Here is a 17,270-nt window from a genome sequence, read left to right as displayed (position 1 = left end):
GAAATCCGAGAGGCGAGCTCTCAATCCTTTTTCCGTCTATACTCAGAGTTGAGACTCCACAGACAATTTCCGAATTCCGTTTCCAGAATTCCGAAGCGTAGGCCAAAGCCTTCTCGCTTCTCCTTCGCGATGAAGTACCTGCAAACACACACGCAAACACGCGACAACAATTCGTATGGCGAATCCACAATAGATACCTGTCGCTCTTGCGCGGGAAAAGCGACTTCCGTGCTTCGTAGTCTCGCGATCTCTTGCGTTATTTGGCGGCAGAGTCTTCTCTTGCTAACGTTGGTAACCCCCTTTTCAGTGAGGGCATGTGGTGCTTTTATAGCTCCTTGACCACGGCAGAATAGCTGCTCGCGTAGAGATCACGGCCGTCTTTTTTTTTTTTTTGTTGCTGCTCTACCTGAAATAGGGAGAGAGAATTCGCTGGCTGGTTTTGTTGCTTTATTTTCTAAGTGGCTACCCACTTATTAAGTGGACGGCCGGCATATTTTAAAATTGGTATGAACCTGCCCTAAAACTCAATAAAACCTTATAAGTTTAAAACAATGCTTTTCACAACACTTCCCAGGCGTCCTGGATGCAACCACATGCACGAATGCAATGCAAACATAGATTCCTCGCGTCTGCTCTTCCCGGAAAACTCGTTAAAATATTCCGCTTTTTAAGAAAAGCTCCATCTTTATTCTTGTGCTTGCGTCTTTACGCGTATTCCTCTTTTCCAGTTCGGATTTTCTCTCGACTATGGATATCCCCTTTTCGATGCACCCGTCACCCACCTTGTGATGTATCAGGAATACCCATCACCTAGTCCTTTCCTACCGAACTTACGGTACAATCTTCTTCACGATGCTCTATGTCACCCATCCTATGACGCATCAGAGATGTCCGTTCTTGGATGGTCGGATACTTCTTCCCGATGCTCCGTGTCACCCATCCGATGTGATGCATCAGAAGCACCCGTTCCTGGTGGCCTTACAGATATTCCCGTTCACAGTGCTCACGTCATGACTCTGAATGACACACTAGGATTACTCTGTACTCGGATGTCTGTTGTGAGAAAAACCCTCTCTCTTAAAATTCCTAATTCATTTAGAGACAGTTCACAGTTCACAATTGATTCGACACTTGCCTGACGAAGTTCCGTGCCTAGAGATATTGGCCCCAAAGACTGTCGCCCCTTTCAGTATTTCTTTTTGTATTAATCTGTGTTCAAAGTAAAAGAGTGCAGCAGGTGCTCACACTCAGATTCTGCGTCGAGATGCTTTGAGTTGTGAGAGGCTTACCTGCTTATTTAAAGGTTTTACAAAGGGATGCTAAAAGCAGAGCCCCAAAAGCTTCAAAAGCTGTCCCAAAAGCTGAAAATCAAAAGCTTTTTTGAAATAAAGCAGGAGAGCTTCCCTCTCTCTGAACCCCTTGCATAAAAATAAAGCAAAAAAAAGGGTTCTCTCTCTCCTCTTGCGTAGGAAAAGCAGCCACGCCAAAAGCTGGCCAAATCTGCCGCAAAAAGCGCCGCCAAACGCGGACGTCCGTACAGCTTGCCATGTGGCACTTCCTCTGCGATTTCCGGGCAGCCTCGCCACATCAGCATTTCTGTCCGGCAGCCAACAGAGAGTGTATGCGTATGTGTTGTGGGACGCCATGTCACTAGTTTATGACAATGGTCTAGATGCAATGGACTTGCCGACGATGTCGACGACAATGATGACAATGACGAGGACGGGCTGAAATCTGAAAAACGCCTACTTCTGCTGAATTTTGACACTATGTCCGCGAGGACGACGATGGCGACGACGTGACGACGATGCGCTGAAAACGCAGATGCTGAAATCTGCGACAGCGGGCTGAGTCTGAAAACGCTGGGTGATTTGACGGTACGACGAGGATCTGCTGTGGGTAGGTGAGATCTGTGAGGCTAGGGGCTAATCTACTGTGTCTTAAGTGCTGAAAACTGAAAATGCTGATGCAATGGGGCTGATCTGACGCTGGAATCTGCAAACGCTAGGCTGAGTCTGCAAGCTGAAAACGCAAGGAGATCTGTAGCAAAAACTCAAAGGCTGATCTGGTAATTGCTGAAAACGCTAGGCTGAAACTATAGCAAAAAACGCTAGGCTGATCTGTAGCCAAAAACGCTATCTCCTCTGTTGTTGGCTGGAAACGCTAGGCCTCCTGCCGGTCTTGCTAAGAAGGTGCACTGCAAGTTGTTGGAACTTCCGCTTCCTCTTTTGCCAGAAAGTACTAGCGCTAGGTTTCATTTGTAGTAGCTTAGCAAATTTGCCCTACCCAGTTTTCCAATAAAGTCACTTATTAAATAATAAGTGAAAAAATGGATAAATAGGGAAAATGGGTTATGTGCACTGTAAAATGCTCATGATGGGTACTGAATGTCTTGCTGATGATCATGCTGTGTGCAACTAGAGGATATGCAACTACTCTAATTCCTTGGACATGCACGGCCTGCGCACAGGCTCACAAAGGTGGGAGAACACTTCCTAAGCTGAGCTGAGTCCTAGACCTGAAGTAGCTTGTCCACATGCACATAGGGTTAGATGTGCACGTGACATCCCCTCCTTTTCAAAGTGAGGTACTGATACCGAGTTGCATGGCAATGAGGGAGAGCGCCAACAACATTTGGAATCGTGGGAAGGACTCTTCGCCGGCCTACTTTGATGGGTGGGTCGTGCGATACTTGAACTTCATGAACATCTGCAATGCTTGCTTCTTTGGGCTGCGCCGAAAGCGACACAAAGTGATATGTGGGGGCTTCAATGCTCAACCTGCGTCTATGGACGTAGGTCCACCTTCTTCAAGAATCTCCGAGGAGGAAAATTCCTGAAACCATTTCCAACACAAAATTATAATCATACCCATTCCATGTAGAGTGACTGGAAAAATACTAGTCTTCCTAAAAGACTGTGCATGCAATTGAGATGAACCAAGTGAGGGAGTGCCAAACCGTTCACCAAACACATGCAAAAAGTGAGATCAAATCTTGACTTTTCAACCTAAAACCTATTAACTGTGGCAAATCACAATGGAAATGCCAATGCTTGATGGAAAATCTTTCTTGTGCTCTTTCTGAGACTGTGTCATGCCAAGGAAGAGACATGGAAAAGCGATTGACAAAGCGGACAATCAATAAACAATGTGAATTCCTTGAATGCAAAGATTTCTTCTTTTCGATAGTGATCCGTATACATCCGTGCTCATCTATGAGTGAATCATGTGCATCGTACAATACGGCATGCCTGTGGAAAGGAAACACATAAAGACGGTGACGAAAATACAAGAAACCGTCATGAATGAAACACTCGAACAATGCGTGTTGACTAATCATGTGAACACAAAATACTTCTTGAGTGGGTTCTTTGGACCTCGACTCAAGAGCCAAGATCGGTTCTGCATGATGGATCGTATCTGAAATGAGGTTAGCTTCACTAGAAAAATCATTATCTAAATCATCCTTGCAAACAATCTCTATCATGCAAAAAATGTGTCGTGCTTTGGAGAAGAAAGGACTAAGAGAGTCTCCTTCTCTTGTTCTTTTTCGTGTTCTGTTTCATGTGTCTTTTCATGTTCTTTGTCATGCAACAAATCATGCTTCTCTAGAATGAGACTACGTGTTTTATCCTCGTCCAAAACATGAGAGTGAGAGATTAGTGACATAGATGGAATCTTAGTGTCACATTGAAGAACCACGAGAGGTGCTCCTTCAACTGTGAGACTGAGAGTGTTTTCTTTCCAACAAACTTGTGGATTATGACCTTTAAACCACTTAATGCCAAAAATCACATCGTATCTTGAGAGAGGAGAAATCATAAACTTCCGACGAAAACGGACATTTTGAATGGACACGGTCACATCAGGACATTCATGCGTAAACGAAGAGTGCATGCCAGGAGCAAAACCAGAGGCCTCAATGGGATCAATGGGTCGAGCTTCTAGACGTGCGCTCTTCACGAGAGAGTCGCTAATCACATCATGCATACTACCAAAATCAAAGAAGACCACAATGCATTGACCATTCACATATCTATAACAATGCATGAGAGATGCATCGGCATGATTGTGAAAAACTTGGGACACATTAGTGTGCTCTCTGATTGCATTAATAGAAGATGTGAATTCTGTGGGTTCTTTAGATGCGTTCTTAGGACAATCTCGTCTTATGTGACCCTTAGTGTGACATTGATAACATCTTCCTTCCTTAGAATAAATGACTTGGTCTTCTGACGTTATGTATCCTCCTATAATCCCTTGTGCGGCTTTTTCATATGGGGTGAGCTTAGGTTTAGCAAGTGTGTTAGCTTTACCCTTAAATTCATTTTGAGAGTTCTTTTCCGAAGGATTAGAGGAAGATTGGCTAGAAGAGTTACCGTTCTTACCGTTCTTACCATTCTTACCATTCTATGGGTTCTAAGGAGTCTGAAAGGTACTGTGAGAAGCCTTGTTCTCCTTAGGCTTTCCTTTGTTGTGCTTCATTTCCTATGCGAAAGCAATCGCTACCGCCTTGTTGAGATTGATTGGATCAAGTACTTCCACATCAAACTTGATATACTCGTCCAATCCATAAAGGAATGCCTCTTTGTGCTCATCATTCGATTTGCGTAATTGGGTGCCGAGCTGCAAAACATGATTAAAGAAAGACATAATTGGCATACCATTTTGCTCGAGACTGCGCCAATTGTCCTTCAACCGCGCTAGGTACTGAGGTGGCATAACCGCGCCTTGAGCTTGTCTTGGAAGTCGGCCCAATTGAAGGAAAGGGGTACGCCTTGAACCATAGTTACAGGGAATGGCCATTTTCAGGTCCTCGTTTTCCGTTCCCATCCCAATTTCCCGTTCCGGATCCGCGTTCTGTGTTTCAAATGTGAGTATCCGAAACAGGGAATGGCATTTTATGTATGTTGCCGTTCCCCGTTCCCTGTTCCGATTTCACGTTCCGGGTAACTATGACGCCTTCTTCGGCTTCCTCTAGGTGCGCGGTCAACTGTGCCTCTTGCTATGCGTGATACCAATTGATGGCATCACCGGCAAGGTACATGGCTGCTGTCAAAACCTTGCTATTTCCTGTTTTCTTAGTTGTCGCAAAGTAAGCATTAAATTGATGCAACCAAGAATGAATAACATTAGCATCCATCTTACCGTCATACTTATTGAACGTCAACTTCTCAATGACCGGATTGTTGGAGTCCAAATCTCTGCTTGTGCTACTCGATGAATTGCCCACATCTTTGACCGGCTCGGGCTTTGAGGTGAGGACCTGTAGGACCAACTCTTGCATGCGTTGATCTCTCTTCGCCTCACGCTCTAACTCCAAGGCCGCTAGTCTTTCTTCGGCCGCTATGCGTTGAGCTTCGCGTGCTTGCTCACGCACAAGCTCCATAGTTGCCCTTCTTTCTTCGCGCTTGCCATCCAAGACGGCCTTTGTTTTTTCGGCCGCCAAGCGCACTTGATCATGCTCGCGATCCAAGGTGGCCCAATGTTGTAGCATCATGTCCATCATCATCTTGACCAAAGCCTCCATAGGATTTGGTACAACCCGTGGCGTAGATGGGGAAGGGGGAGGGTCAGAAAAACCTCCTGGTGGGGAAAATTCTTCTTCACCACCTCCATGCTCATCACTTCATGTATCCATTCCGCTTTGGGTGATGACCATACACTGAGATTTTGGGTACTTAAATTCGCGAGGAACTTGGGTTCTTAGGTTCTTGAGGTTCTTGAGTTCCTTAGCTTGCAATCGGTGTTCGAGAAGGCTTTTCTCATACCCGAGCTTGACGCTTCTCTGTGGGCGCACCCCTTGGCGGCCTTGCGCTCACACCAAAGTTGCTTTATCCCACCTCACGTTGATTGGCCGGCTGCTAAGTGCATGGTCCGCTCTCAATGAGTGAAAAGAGGAACTAGGGGAGGCCGGACAAGCCCTTCTTTCTTGGGTTACTTGTCACTCTTCTTTCTTGGGTTATCTGTCACTCTTCAAAAACATGATTAGGAATCGACATGCCCAAGTGGACTTGGGTTACGTGCGACTGTAACAAGCAAAAAAAATTCTTGTTGTTCTTTCCTTGAGTGATACAGAACACTACCAAAGCTTTGATACCAATGGAAGGTGCAGCGGAAGTGAATGCTGAACTTTACTCAAGATGAGTGCTCCGAACTGAGCTCAAGAGTTCCTTTTACTTACGGAAGGGAGAGCCTTCCGTTCCTTTAGTGAGAGAGTGCAATGATCACAAACAAAGTGAACGACACTGTGAACGAAGGTGTTGAGATTGAGAGAGAGAGAGAGAGAGAGAGAGAGAGAGAGAGAGAGAGAGAGAGAGAAGAATATGACACTAGACGGTTCTCAAACCCTCCTCCAAGGGCCCCCCTCTCTATGGCGAGAGAGGTCTATGCTATTGATTGCACAAATCTGGTACAATGGTCTAGATGCAATGGACTTGCCGACGACGTCGACGACAATGACGACGACGAGGAGGACAGGCTGAAATCTGAAAAATGCTGACTCTTGCTGAATTTTGACACTATGTCGACGGTGGCAACGCGACGACTATGTGTTGAAAACGCAGATGCTGAAATCTGCGAACAGTGGGCTGAATCTGAAAACATTGGCTGATCTGAAGGTACGACGAGGATCTACTGCTGTTGGTAGGTGAGATCTGCGAGGCTAGGGGCTAATCTGTTGTGTCTAAGTGCTGAAAACTGAAAATGCTGATGCAATGGCAAATGCTAGGCCGAGTCTGCAAGCTGAAAACGCAAGGAGATCTGTAGCAAAAACGCCAAGGCTCATCTCGTAATTGCTGAAAACGCTAGGCTAAAACTGTAGCAGAAAACGCCAGGCTGATCTGTAGCCAAAAACGCTATTTGCTCTGCGGTTGACCAAAAACGCTAGGCCTACTGCCGGTCTTGCTGAGAAGGTGCACTGCAAGTTGTGGGAACTTCTGCTGCCTCTTCTACCAGAAAGTGCTAGCGCTAGGTTTCATTTATAGTAGCTTAGCAAATTTGCCCTACCCATTTTTCCAACAAAGTCACTTATTGTATAATAAGTGAAAAAATGGATAAATAGGGAAAATGGGTTCTGTGCACTTTAAAATGCTGATGATGGGTAGTGAATGTCTTGCTGATGATCATGTCGTGTGCAAGCAGAGGATATGCAACTACTCTAAGTGCCTTGACATGCACGGCATGTGCACAGGCTCACAAAGGTGCCAGAACACTTCCTAAGCTGACCTGAACCCTAGACCTGAAGTAGCTTGTCCCACATGCACATAGGGTTAGATGTGCACGTGACAACGAGAGAGAGAGAGTCTCCTGAACCAACCTTGGCAATGAATAACTGAATGTGTATACAATGGAGGCAAAGGGGTTGCTTATATAGCAACCTCAGTAAATTGCCCTACCCAAACTTTGAAAAATATAAGTAAAATAAATACCTAAAAGCCAAACTAAATAATGGGATCACATTGGGCAGTTCACTTGAGATGCCAAAACTCTTAACACCCTCTCTGCAGCTCATAGCGGACATCAATAGTGAGATCAACTCGATGAGCTACCATGAACACCCCAACAACATCGGTAATGTTGGATACACCTCAGATTTGCTACCCTCAACTTTGTACCTGAGAATGCCATCTTGAGCATCGGTTGCCTTTTGTAGAAACTTTGAACTGTAGACCCCACTACACTCAAGAATCCCCATTCGTGAACTGTGAACACATCACGTCCTAAATATAATACTCCTTGATAATGAACTGTGGAACACATCTTGTCCATGATCCGACCAACAACAATGGATTGTTGCACTCATCCATAGTGTTATAGATACGACTGATTGGTTCCCTGCCAGATGCATGTGCCTTGAACTCCGACCTACAGGTCCAAACACCGATAACTTGAACTCCAACACAAGGGTCCAAATTAATTATAGGGAGCATTGCTTGCCCCTCGTTGCTACTCACAAGCCTCTCTCTGGCTGAAGCTAGTGGCGACAATTGCCCATTGACTAGAAATCTGACGTCGAGGCCAGTATGGCCGCCACCACATGTGCCATGCCGATCTCCTCTGTCAAATCTTTATTACCGTAGTCTCTGTCTAGCTTGCCTTTGTCTTTGTCTATCTGTGAATTCCTGCTTTTTCCTTTGGCTTCAAACTCTCGAGCCAAAAAAAGCGTCGTGTCACATTTATAACAAGAGTTGTCGGACCTCGTGGGTACCGAGGCAGCTAACCGAGTACTCGTACTACCATTGTTGTCAAGCTTGCATACGCCTATGTCCTCTAGCAAACTCGTCCATTTGCTTTTGGCTTCGCAATCTCGAGCCAAACAGTCTGCCGGTTTCAGTGAGAGCTTTGTCAATGCATAGGCCGCTAACTGGATGGTGGATTTGCTATCCATAGCCACTTGTTGGTTTTGGTCGATGTCGTCCGTTAACTGTATGGTGGATCTGCTATCCATAGCCACTTTTTGGTCGAGGTCGTCGGCGTTCGAGCAAGGGGGGACCATGAAGTTGCAAGATCTGGAAGTCGGGGAAACCTTCTCGCACTCCAAAGGTGACCGCACGAACCAAGCTGAAAATAGAACCAAGCCGATTCCAAGCTGATCCTGTCCTCCTCTTCGTCTCCCACACCGATTCATTGAGCTTTGCCCAAAATTTTGAGTTTCAAAATGCTCCCAAGCCGCTGTTGTTGTCCCTCTCTAGAGCTCCAAGTACTGCTTCTCCCAAGCCGCTCCAAAAGCCTGTAAATTGGGCTCAAAACCCTACCTGCCCTCTCTTCTTCCAAAGAATACCCTCACAGCCCACAGCATTTTAAAACGCTGGGCTTCAAACCGGGAAAATAAAGGAAGAGAGGAGTGGCGCACTGTCGGGTGCGTTTCAAAACGCTGGCTCTTGTGGGGCAGTGTTTTCAAAACGCTCGCAGGGCAGAGGGCAGCGGCTCTGGCTCTGGCTCTGGAGGGCAGCGTTTTCAAAGCGCTCGCAGGGCAGAGGGGGCGCCACCAAAAGGCTGGGCAGCCTGCGTCTTGAAATGCTGCAGGAGGCAGCGATGGGAGTGGCGTTCCAAAGCGCTGAGGGCAGCGGCGACGACTAGGAGAGGCTCCTGCTGGGCTGCGTTTTGGGCAGGGATAGAGGGTTGGAATGGAATGCCAGCGACGAGAGGGTTTAGGTCTTCTTCTCTAAGCCGCTCTTCTTCCACCAAGGTTCTTCAAGCACGACATGGCTCTGATACCATGTCAAAGTCGACGATGAAGAAGCGTAGAGACCGGAGAGAGAGAGAGAGAGAGAGAGAGAGAGAGAGAGAGAGAGAGAGAGAGAGAGAGAGAGAGAGAGAGAGAGAGAGACTCCTGAACCAATCAACGTTGGCAATGAATAATTGAATGTGTATACAATGGAGGCAAGGGGTTGCTTATATAGCAACCTCAGTAAATTGCCCTTCCCAGACTTTGACAAATAAGTAAAATAAATACCTAAAAGCCAAACTAAATAATGGGATTACATTGGGCAGTTCACTTGAGATGCAACAAGAGCTTCCGTTGTGTCGTCTTTGGGTGTTTCAGTGCGAACCCGTCAAGCCGAGCTGTGCTTGATTCGGTGTTGGTCGACGGCGGCCCCTCCCCTTGCTTAGCGGCCCTGCGCACACTAGTGCCCCTCGTCTGCCCTAGTTCTTCTCGACTTTTCCTCACGGCCATGCACACCTTTGTTAAAAATAGACCACGCCCCTTCTTCTTTCCCAAAATAACCTGCTCTGATACCACTGAAAGACCCAAGGGAACTAATTGCCTTTGGCCTCACAATAATTGTATACATGTCTATGACTATTTAAGAATGGGTGCATTGGTAGAAAGAAATAAGTGTGTGCGCGCGTGCGTGAGTGTTTATACTTTAACATGCATGCACACACATATATGTGTGCGCTTGTGGATATAGATGTGGTTAAGAAATACGGTGAACCTTTGTATGGTCAACAACTTATCCACTGCAATCTTAAGTCTAATTTATGTTTAAGTTCAATACGACTAGTCAGTTGTAAGACTAACATTTTATAACTGTCAATTGGTATCAGGCTGGTAATGAAGTATCACCTTATGCAGTTGGGAGGGAGAGCACTTTCTGGGGAGTTTCGCTGATGGCAGGTTATCTAGGGTAATGCTCTAGCAATTTTATTGAAGTTTGACTTGTGTTTGCTCCTAGCACAATGTTGTATGTCTTACTTTGCTTTTTTACTCGCATTTATTACATTAATGGTTATTAGAATTTACTAGGCCTTTTTTTTATCATTTGTATCATGTATGTCAGGGCCTTTTTTTACAACAGCTATGTAAGGTCCAAAAAGGTGATGTTCTGTTTGGGGCTTACAATCGTTGGCGCTTACAATATGCACACACCAAATGCTATGTTTTATGTGTCAATTGATGCTGTTGATCAAGACGTGCTCTATAAACCTCTCTTAATGCACTTCCATCTCTCTCTCTCTCTCTCTCTCTCTCTCTCTCTCTCTCTCTCTCTCTCTCTCTCTCTCTCTATTTAGGCGGAGGTTTTGAGAGAGCGCACTATCGCCAGGTTCTGTGAGAGCAAAGAAATTGTCTAGAGTCAAAGATGACTTTATGTATGAGAAGGTATAGGTGATGATTAATGTGGAGCTGAGCGTTTTGAGGGGTGACATTGCAAAAGAGATGTATGCAAATGCGGTGACTTATAGGAAAGCTATGTATGCAAATATGAGGAAAGAGTTGGACAAAGAGATCCTTAGTAAGCATGAGGAGATGTACACATCATTGAAGGCCGAAATGCAGACTATAGTGAGGGCAGAAGTGGATGTAATGGAATGTGTGATGCAAAAAAGATTAGAGGATGCATTTGCTGTTTTTGAGTCGTGGAAATAAAAAATGGAAGAATGCATGAATGAAAAGGATGCATTGATCGAAGCACTAAAGGGAGAACTTGCAGCTTGTAAAAATACCCTTGCAAAGGAGGGAGAAAATCAAGCCTCAATGATAAAGGAGCTCGAAAGCATAAAGGAGCAGGTGAAAACTCTACGTAATGACAAGGAGGAGAAGGCACGAACAACCTCTTCATGGACGGAGCACCTATATAAAACACAAGAGAAGGTTGATAAAGCTGAAAAGTGGATCGAGGACGCAAAGGAAGGAAAAATAAGATGCATGAAGCCACACCGACATCCACTATCATCAATATGACAATTTAGGAGGAGCAAAAGAGGAAGACTAGAGCACTTTATGTGCGTGTTAAGGTCTCAAAGACATTGGGGAAGTAGAGGAGGAAGTGAAAGAAATCTTGAAGCGCATGGACATTTTTGAACCCACTCACAAAGGGGCTTGGAGAGTGTGAAAGAAGGGAAGTGATGAGAAAGGAAGTTTCAAGGAAAGAGCACTCATTATACGTTTCCCTACGTTGGAAGCTAGGAAGGAATTCCGGAAGAAGAGACCAACACTCAAACAAATGGGGATATTTTTAGGTGTTGACCTAACTCTAACACAAGTAGCATGCATGCAAGAGCTGATGCCAGAGATCAAGGCAGTAAGGGAGAAAGGAAAAATTGCTTTCTACAGGGGAGCAAGAGTAGTGGTTTTGGAAAGACGCACCGCATGACGGTGCGAGACCTATGGGACCAACCTTAAAATGGCAGCAAGGAATTGTAATGGATCAATGAAGCTAGATGTAGGCGCATTTGAGGATAGTTTCAAGGGAGGAGACATTATTTTTTACTTGGAGACGCATTAGACTCGTGGTGGCACATTACCTAGAGTGACGGGATACCATTGGGAGACTACTTGTAGACAGGATGTGAGATCAACGCAAAGAGGACGAGTGTCAGGAGGTGTAGCAGTCCTATCGATTGAGGAGCTTTCAACCCCTCATTTGTATTGTTCGGAGAGATGAGGAGGCCAGATATGAGTGAGAGCGGAGACATGGAGGCCACTTTACATTGCAATATGCTATTTTTCCCCCCAGCACATTTCATTATGCTTCGCCCAAGGGGCAGTCACCCTACGTGATATTGGATGAGGACATATAGGAGTTCTCTAGGGATGGAGATGTCATTCTTTTGGGAGACTTTAATGCATGGGCCAATCTTAAACAACTTTCTACGATACCTCAGAGGAAATTTTGAGAGAATTTGATGTCAATGATATGGGATTGGCAAGGTGTTCGTAGGATGAGGAGCGCATTGGATATGGGGCATATTTGATAGACATGGGGACTGCACATGGACTGGCCATCTTGAGTGGCCTCCAAAGATTTCCAGCATCGAGTAGCTTCACTTGTTTTCCTCATAGACATGGGGCTAGCACAATGGATTATGTTTTGGCTCAGCCCAATTTTATACCCTCTATTCAGGACGTACAATCGGGCCATGCCTATCGGGGTAGCAGTAGATCATACCCTCCTCACGTTTACGGTCTCATTCCAATTCAGCACAACTCGACTAGCGCAGGCATCTACGCATGTCCGATACACTTTTACTTCAGAGACTGATTCTGTCTACATAGATGGTATATACAGACACTTATGCAGAGAGGATCCGGGGAGACCTCTAGAGGAGCTCACTTACATATTGACAAAGACACTGCAAGATGCAAAAGCAGAGGCATACCCACATACCGAGACTGGCTAGCGACGACATTCTAGGAGTATACCCCAGGGTAATTGGTATGATGGGGAGTGCACAAAGACGAGAGTCCAATTTTAGAGGGAGGTACTTCTAGGAGTCATCACTCCCAGGTAGTCACATATTGCTTCTCAATGTTTGGCGCGACGGAAGAAAAGGGCGTTTCTAGACTGATCAGAGCAGGATTTATACTAACTGTTTTTGAGCCAGGATTCAGGCGAGGCATGGCGACTCTTCTGTGGGCATTCATTTGCACCCGTCATCACTTCTACGGAGGTATGGGGTCAATATGCATCATCTCTCTACACAGTCTCAGGGCAGCCACCTCTTCCAGATCCACCAGAGCCATGCCCACACACATGCTTTCTTTACCACCAAGATGGTAAAGAAGGCCATTGACAGGATGAGGGCCAAGAGGGCATATAATCACGATGGCCTAGTAGTAGAGCATTTTATACAAGCCAAAGATCTGCTTGCAGATCTTCTAGCAGTGATGTTCAAGTGTGCCATGTGTGAGAGCCTATGTGATACTTGGAGTCTGTCTACTATCATACCTATTTTCATGTCAGGGGACCCTATGGAGCCTGGGAACTACCTCACTATCATGATTGGATACACATTGGCACGGTTGTCGGCATCCATCCTTGAGCAGTAGTTGAGTAGATGGGCAAAGAGAGAGGGTGTACGGGCAACGGGACATGCGGGTTTCAAGAGAGGTTTCTCTACTCTTGATCATATTCTGACACTCAAAGCCATTATTGTGGGGAGACCACATGGGAGCCGGCTCTATTGTTGCTTTGTGGATTTCTGCAAAGCCTTTGATACAGTGCCCATAGCTAGATTGATGTGCAGGTTGCAGGAGATGGGGGTACCCACAAAGTTGATTTGGGGGATCATGGCTCTATACAGGTAAGTGGTGGGGCATGTACGCACTCCAGAGGGGACTTTTGATTTGGTTCACTCCGCTATCGGGGTGAAATAGGGCTGCCTGCTATCTTCTAGTCTATTTTGGATGTATGTGGATGGGGTTTTTGACTACATTGAGAGGGATGGTGATAGAGGAGCATAGTTGGCAGGGACATGGATCCCACTATTGTCATATGCTCATGATATTGTGCTGATTTTTGACTCCTCAGAGGGAATGCAACGTCACTTATTTGCTCATGATAGGGGATTGTCTGTTAACGTGCGGAAAACCAAGGTTATGGTGTTTAACACCACACCACAGTGGGTCTGGAGGTCAACACCCACATTTACATATGGCTAGGAGACGGTGGAGTATATAGATGCATACACCTATCTTGAGGTAGTCTTCAATGGACTGGTTTTTTCTTTTGAGGAGAGTAGTACAGACTAGACTAACGAGAGCTTATGCAGCCTTGGGAGGATTGGAGAGGATGTGTTCGCAGGTTCAATTTCAGGAACCTCGAAAAAAGCTCTGGCTTTTTGACACTCTTGTGGCTTCAACTATGCTTTACGGAGTTAGATTTGGGGTCCTCAGATCTGGACACTCATTAGGAGAGTACCAGCAAAGGTCAGGATTTGCCAGTTGTCACATAGAGCCAGAGACAAAGTTACATCACATTTGTCATTGTCCGGTATACTATTAGATACGAGGCTGCTTTCATTGTCTATTCAGAGAGGGCCTCGGACGGTTGGCTAGAGTTAAGAGATATTGTAACTAAGTCAGACTTTGTAAATAATTAATTTATTTACGAGAAAAGAATTATCTAATTAGTTATGTGCACACCAGAATAGACCTAGCAGTTCTAAGGCCTCAGGTGAGCCTAAATGCGGGCTAGAACACCTCAGAGGGACCTTAGCAGAAATTACCCTGAAGCCCTAGTGATTGGGAAATCGGGTCTTCAGAAAGGGGTAAGCAGTAGCCTCATATTTTAGGCTCAGGAAAAATACGCGCGTCAGTACAAGCACATGAATGAGATGGGGTCCTTAGAACAGTGACCCTAAGGCTAATAAAGCTAATAAAGCCTTATGGTAAGTTTCGTGAAATTAAATTTAACGGTCCGTGCTCGGGCGGGCGGCCGGACAAGTGTGAACAGGTAAAGGCGGTGCAGTGCCCGTGCGGCATTGCGCCGGCAGACCTTTGGTGTTCTCATAAAAGAATCATTGGTAGCAGTTGTTAGTTAGTTGCACATTTTTTTTTATGAGCTAGAAGTTTTTAAAGTCAAAAGTTGAATGGTTTTTAAGTTTTTAAAGTAAGTGTGCCAAGTGGCACACTTACCAATGCAAACTAACTCTCTCTCACTCTCACTTTTACCCTCTCTCTCTTCCTAGCGCCCCCTCTCCCTGATGGTTATTTAGGAGCCCCCCCTCCCTCATTTTCAGGGCTGGCAGTGCACCTACCCCCCTAATGTGAGCGTGCTCTACGCGGTAGAGCCCTCCATTGAAGCTTGAGAGCATCCCCTTGTGACATATGTGGTAGCCTTGTGCTCCCATTGTCAAGAACAAGGGATCTCACAGTCATAGACACCTTCTGGTGAAGTTTCATCGCGAGAAGCTGCTGTAGACGCTCTCTTAGCAGAGTGCGGCTGTTGAAATTCTCTGTTTTCAGCCCCTAATCACCTCAATTAGGGCTGTTTTCAGCAGATCAGCCATAGAAATTCTCTTCTCTCTCCTTATCCTAAGTCTACATCAAGTTTGGCGCGATTCCATCGCGAAGAAGACCTCTGTTTCGGCGTAGGGGTGTGCACAGGTAAGAATTTCAGGTTATATGCAGAAAATTACAGCAAGCATGTGCGTGTGCATTTTGCTTGTTTCTCTTTTGTGTTCGATGCATGAATGAATGAGCATGAAGGCAACACATAACGGAAGATGGACTCTCCTCTGTGAGAGCTTCCGATGAGCTGTTTCGGAAGATACTCTCTTTTCGAGAGCTTCCAACCAGTCTCGCACAAGAGGGGAAATCCCCTAAGCAGTAAGAAAGTGGAAACACTTTCTCAGTCAGTAGTCAGAACAGAACAGAAGAAAGAATAGAGGACGGGCGTATGCCCCGTTCCTGTGCTTGTAAAGATTCTCCCTTAGTAATAAAGATATTCTCTTTATGGGGGGGGGGGGACCAGCCCATCTTCTGGTCCCCAATGAAGTGTCAAGTTTTCTCGCTCCATCTAATTCTCTTGAGTATTTGAAGTGCAATTAAACGTCAGTTTACGCTTCCGTATTATTGTGACAGTGGTATCAGAGCAAGGTCCTCTCTCTCTTCCTGAAGGGATTGACGACTCTTGGCAGACTGCAGAAATGGGAGGACGCGAGATAGAGTTCTCTCTCCTTCAACAGCAGGTGGAAGAGTTGCAGAAAGCTCTCTCCCATCCAGAAGTCCAAAAGATTCTCCATACTCTTGAAAAAGGGAAGGAGAAAATGCCGATGGGGTCTGGAGAAATTCCGCAGAACCCAAAGGCGCCACAAACAAGAAAAGATCCTTTGATTGGAACTTCCCGCATGCACGAGAGGCAGAAGAAATCTCTAGAACGTCATGTGCGGTTTAATACAAAAGTTCAAGAGCAGGATCCCCCTGATTCCCCTCAGTTCTCTTTCATGAAGGATCTGGAAGACATAGTTTCTCCGGAAGACATGTTTCTCGACGATCCGTCGCAGCAAGAAGTACATTCAAGGGAAAGGACTCCTGTCCCCAAGGAGTCTAAGCATCGAAAGAAGGAGCACCATAAGAAGAAGCACCACAGGGAGAAAACATTCAAGTCGGGAGATAAAGATGTGAAATTCGACACCTACAATGGACGGCGTGATAATGACAGCTTTGGCTTTCATCCGCCAATTTGAAGTTGCATTTGCTGAAGGGAATTTTAAAGAAAGATCCAAGCTTCGCCATGTTAGTTTGTACCTGAAAGGCACCGCCAGCAATTGGTGGTTAACCCTTATCCTGGAAGATCGCAAACCCCAAGATTGGACCGCTTTCAAGAAGGAGTTCTATGCACAGTTCCTTCCTCCAGACTATGAGGAAGAGGTAAAGAAAGAATGGGATCGACTTTCACAATCAGAGAACGAAACTGTTCCACGCTATGTGGATAGGTTTTGGGACGTTCTCTTGAAAGTCACTCCATTCAAGAAGATTGACGATTCGGAGAAGATGCGCAAGTTTGAAGCTGGTTTGCATGAAGCCTTGCAAAAGGCTATGAAGCTTTACCCTCGAGGTAACTTGCAGATACTTATGGAATCAGCCCGCATAGCTGATGGAATACATGACAAGGGTACTCCCAGGAAGATGGAGCAAAGCACTTACCATGCTAAGCAGAAGGCTCTTCATGAGCAGCCTACCTCTTCTACTTCTTCTCAAAAGAAGAAAAGAACCGCCTCCAAAGCAGAAGCAAAGCAAAATCAGCCCAAGAAAGGGAGATATCTCTCTCCTGTTGAGTTGCGAACATACATTAGTGAAGGAAGATGCTTCAAGTGCGGACAAGTTGGTCATATGAAGGGTGACTGTCTTACCAAACCTCCACAACCACCCTCTTCCAATGCAGTCCCAGATGTACAGGGAAATACAACCAAGGATGGAAAAGAAAGAGCTCTTTTCAAAGCATGGGGTAGTATCAACAACCAGCGGGCTCTTATTTTGTTTGACCCTGGTAGCACAGACAACTTCATCTCTACCAAGCTAGCTGACGACCTGAACCTGC

At 45.7% G+C, this 17,270-nt stretch overlaps 1 protein-coding gene across 1 annotated transcript in view; it reads left to right on the top strand.

Moving 5' to 3' along the window:
* The window catches only part of LOC147440853 (UDP-galactose/UDP-glucose transporter 5B-like), a 95,655-nt gene that overhangs the window by 57,145 nt on the left and 21,240 nt on the right, over positions 1-17,270 (top strand). The window contains exon 7 of the mRNA XM_086482662.1: positions 10,054-10,133. Within this exon, the coding sequence (XP_086338788.1) occupies positions 10,054-10,133 (80 nt within the window). The remainder of the gene's footprint in view (positions 1-10,053; positions 10,134-17,270) is intronic.

This window comes from Adiantum capillus-veneris, chromosome 15 (assembly GCF_014529385.1).
Source record: "Adiantum capillus-veneris isolate H3 chromosome 15, ASM1452938v2, whole genome shotgun sequence".
Lineage (NCBI taxonomy): Eukaryota > Viridiplantae > Streptophyta > Polypodiopsida > Polypodiales > Pteridaceae > Adiantum > Adiantum capillus-veneris.
This window is presented reverse-complemented; position numbering and strand designations above follow the sequence as displayed.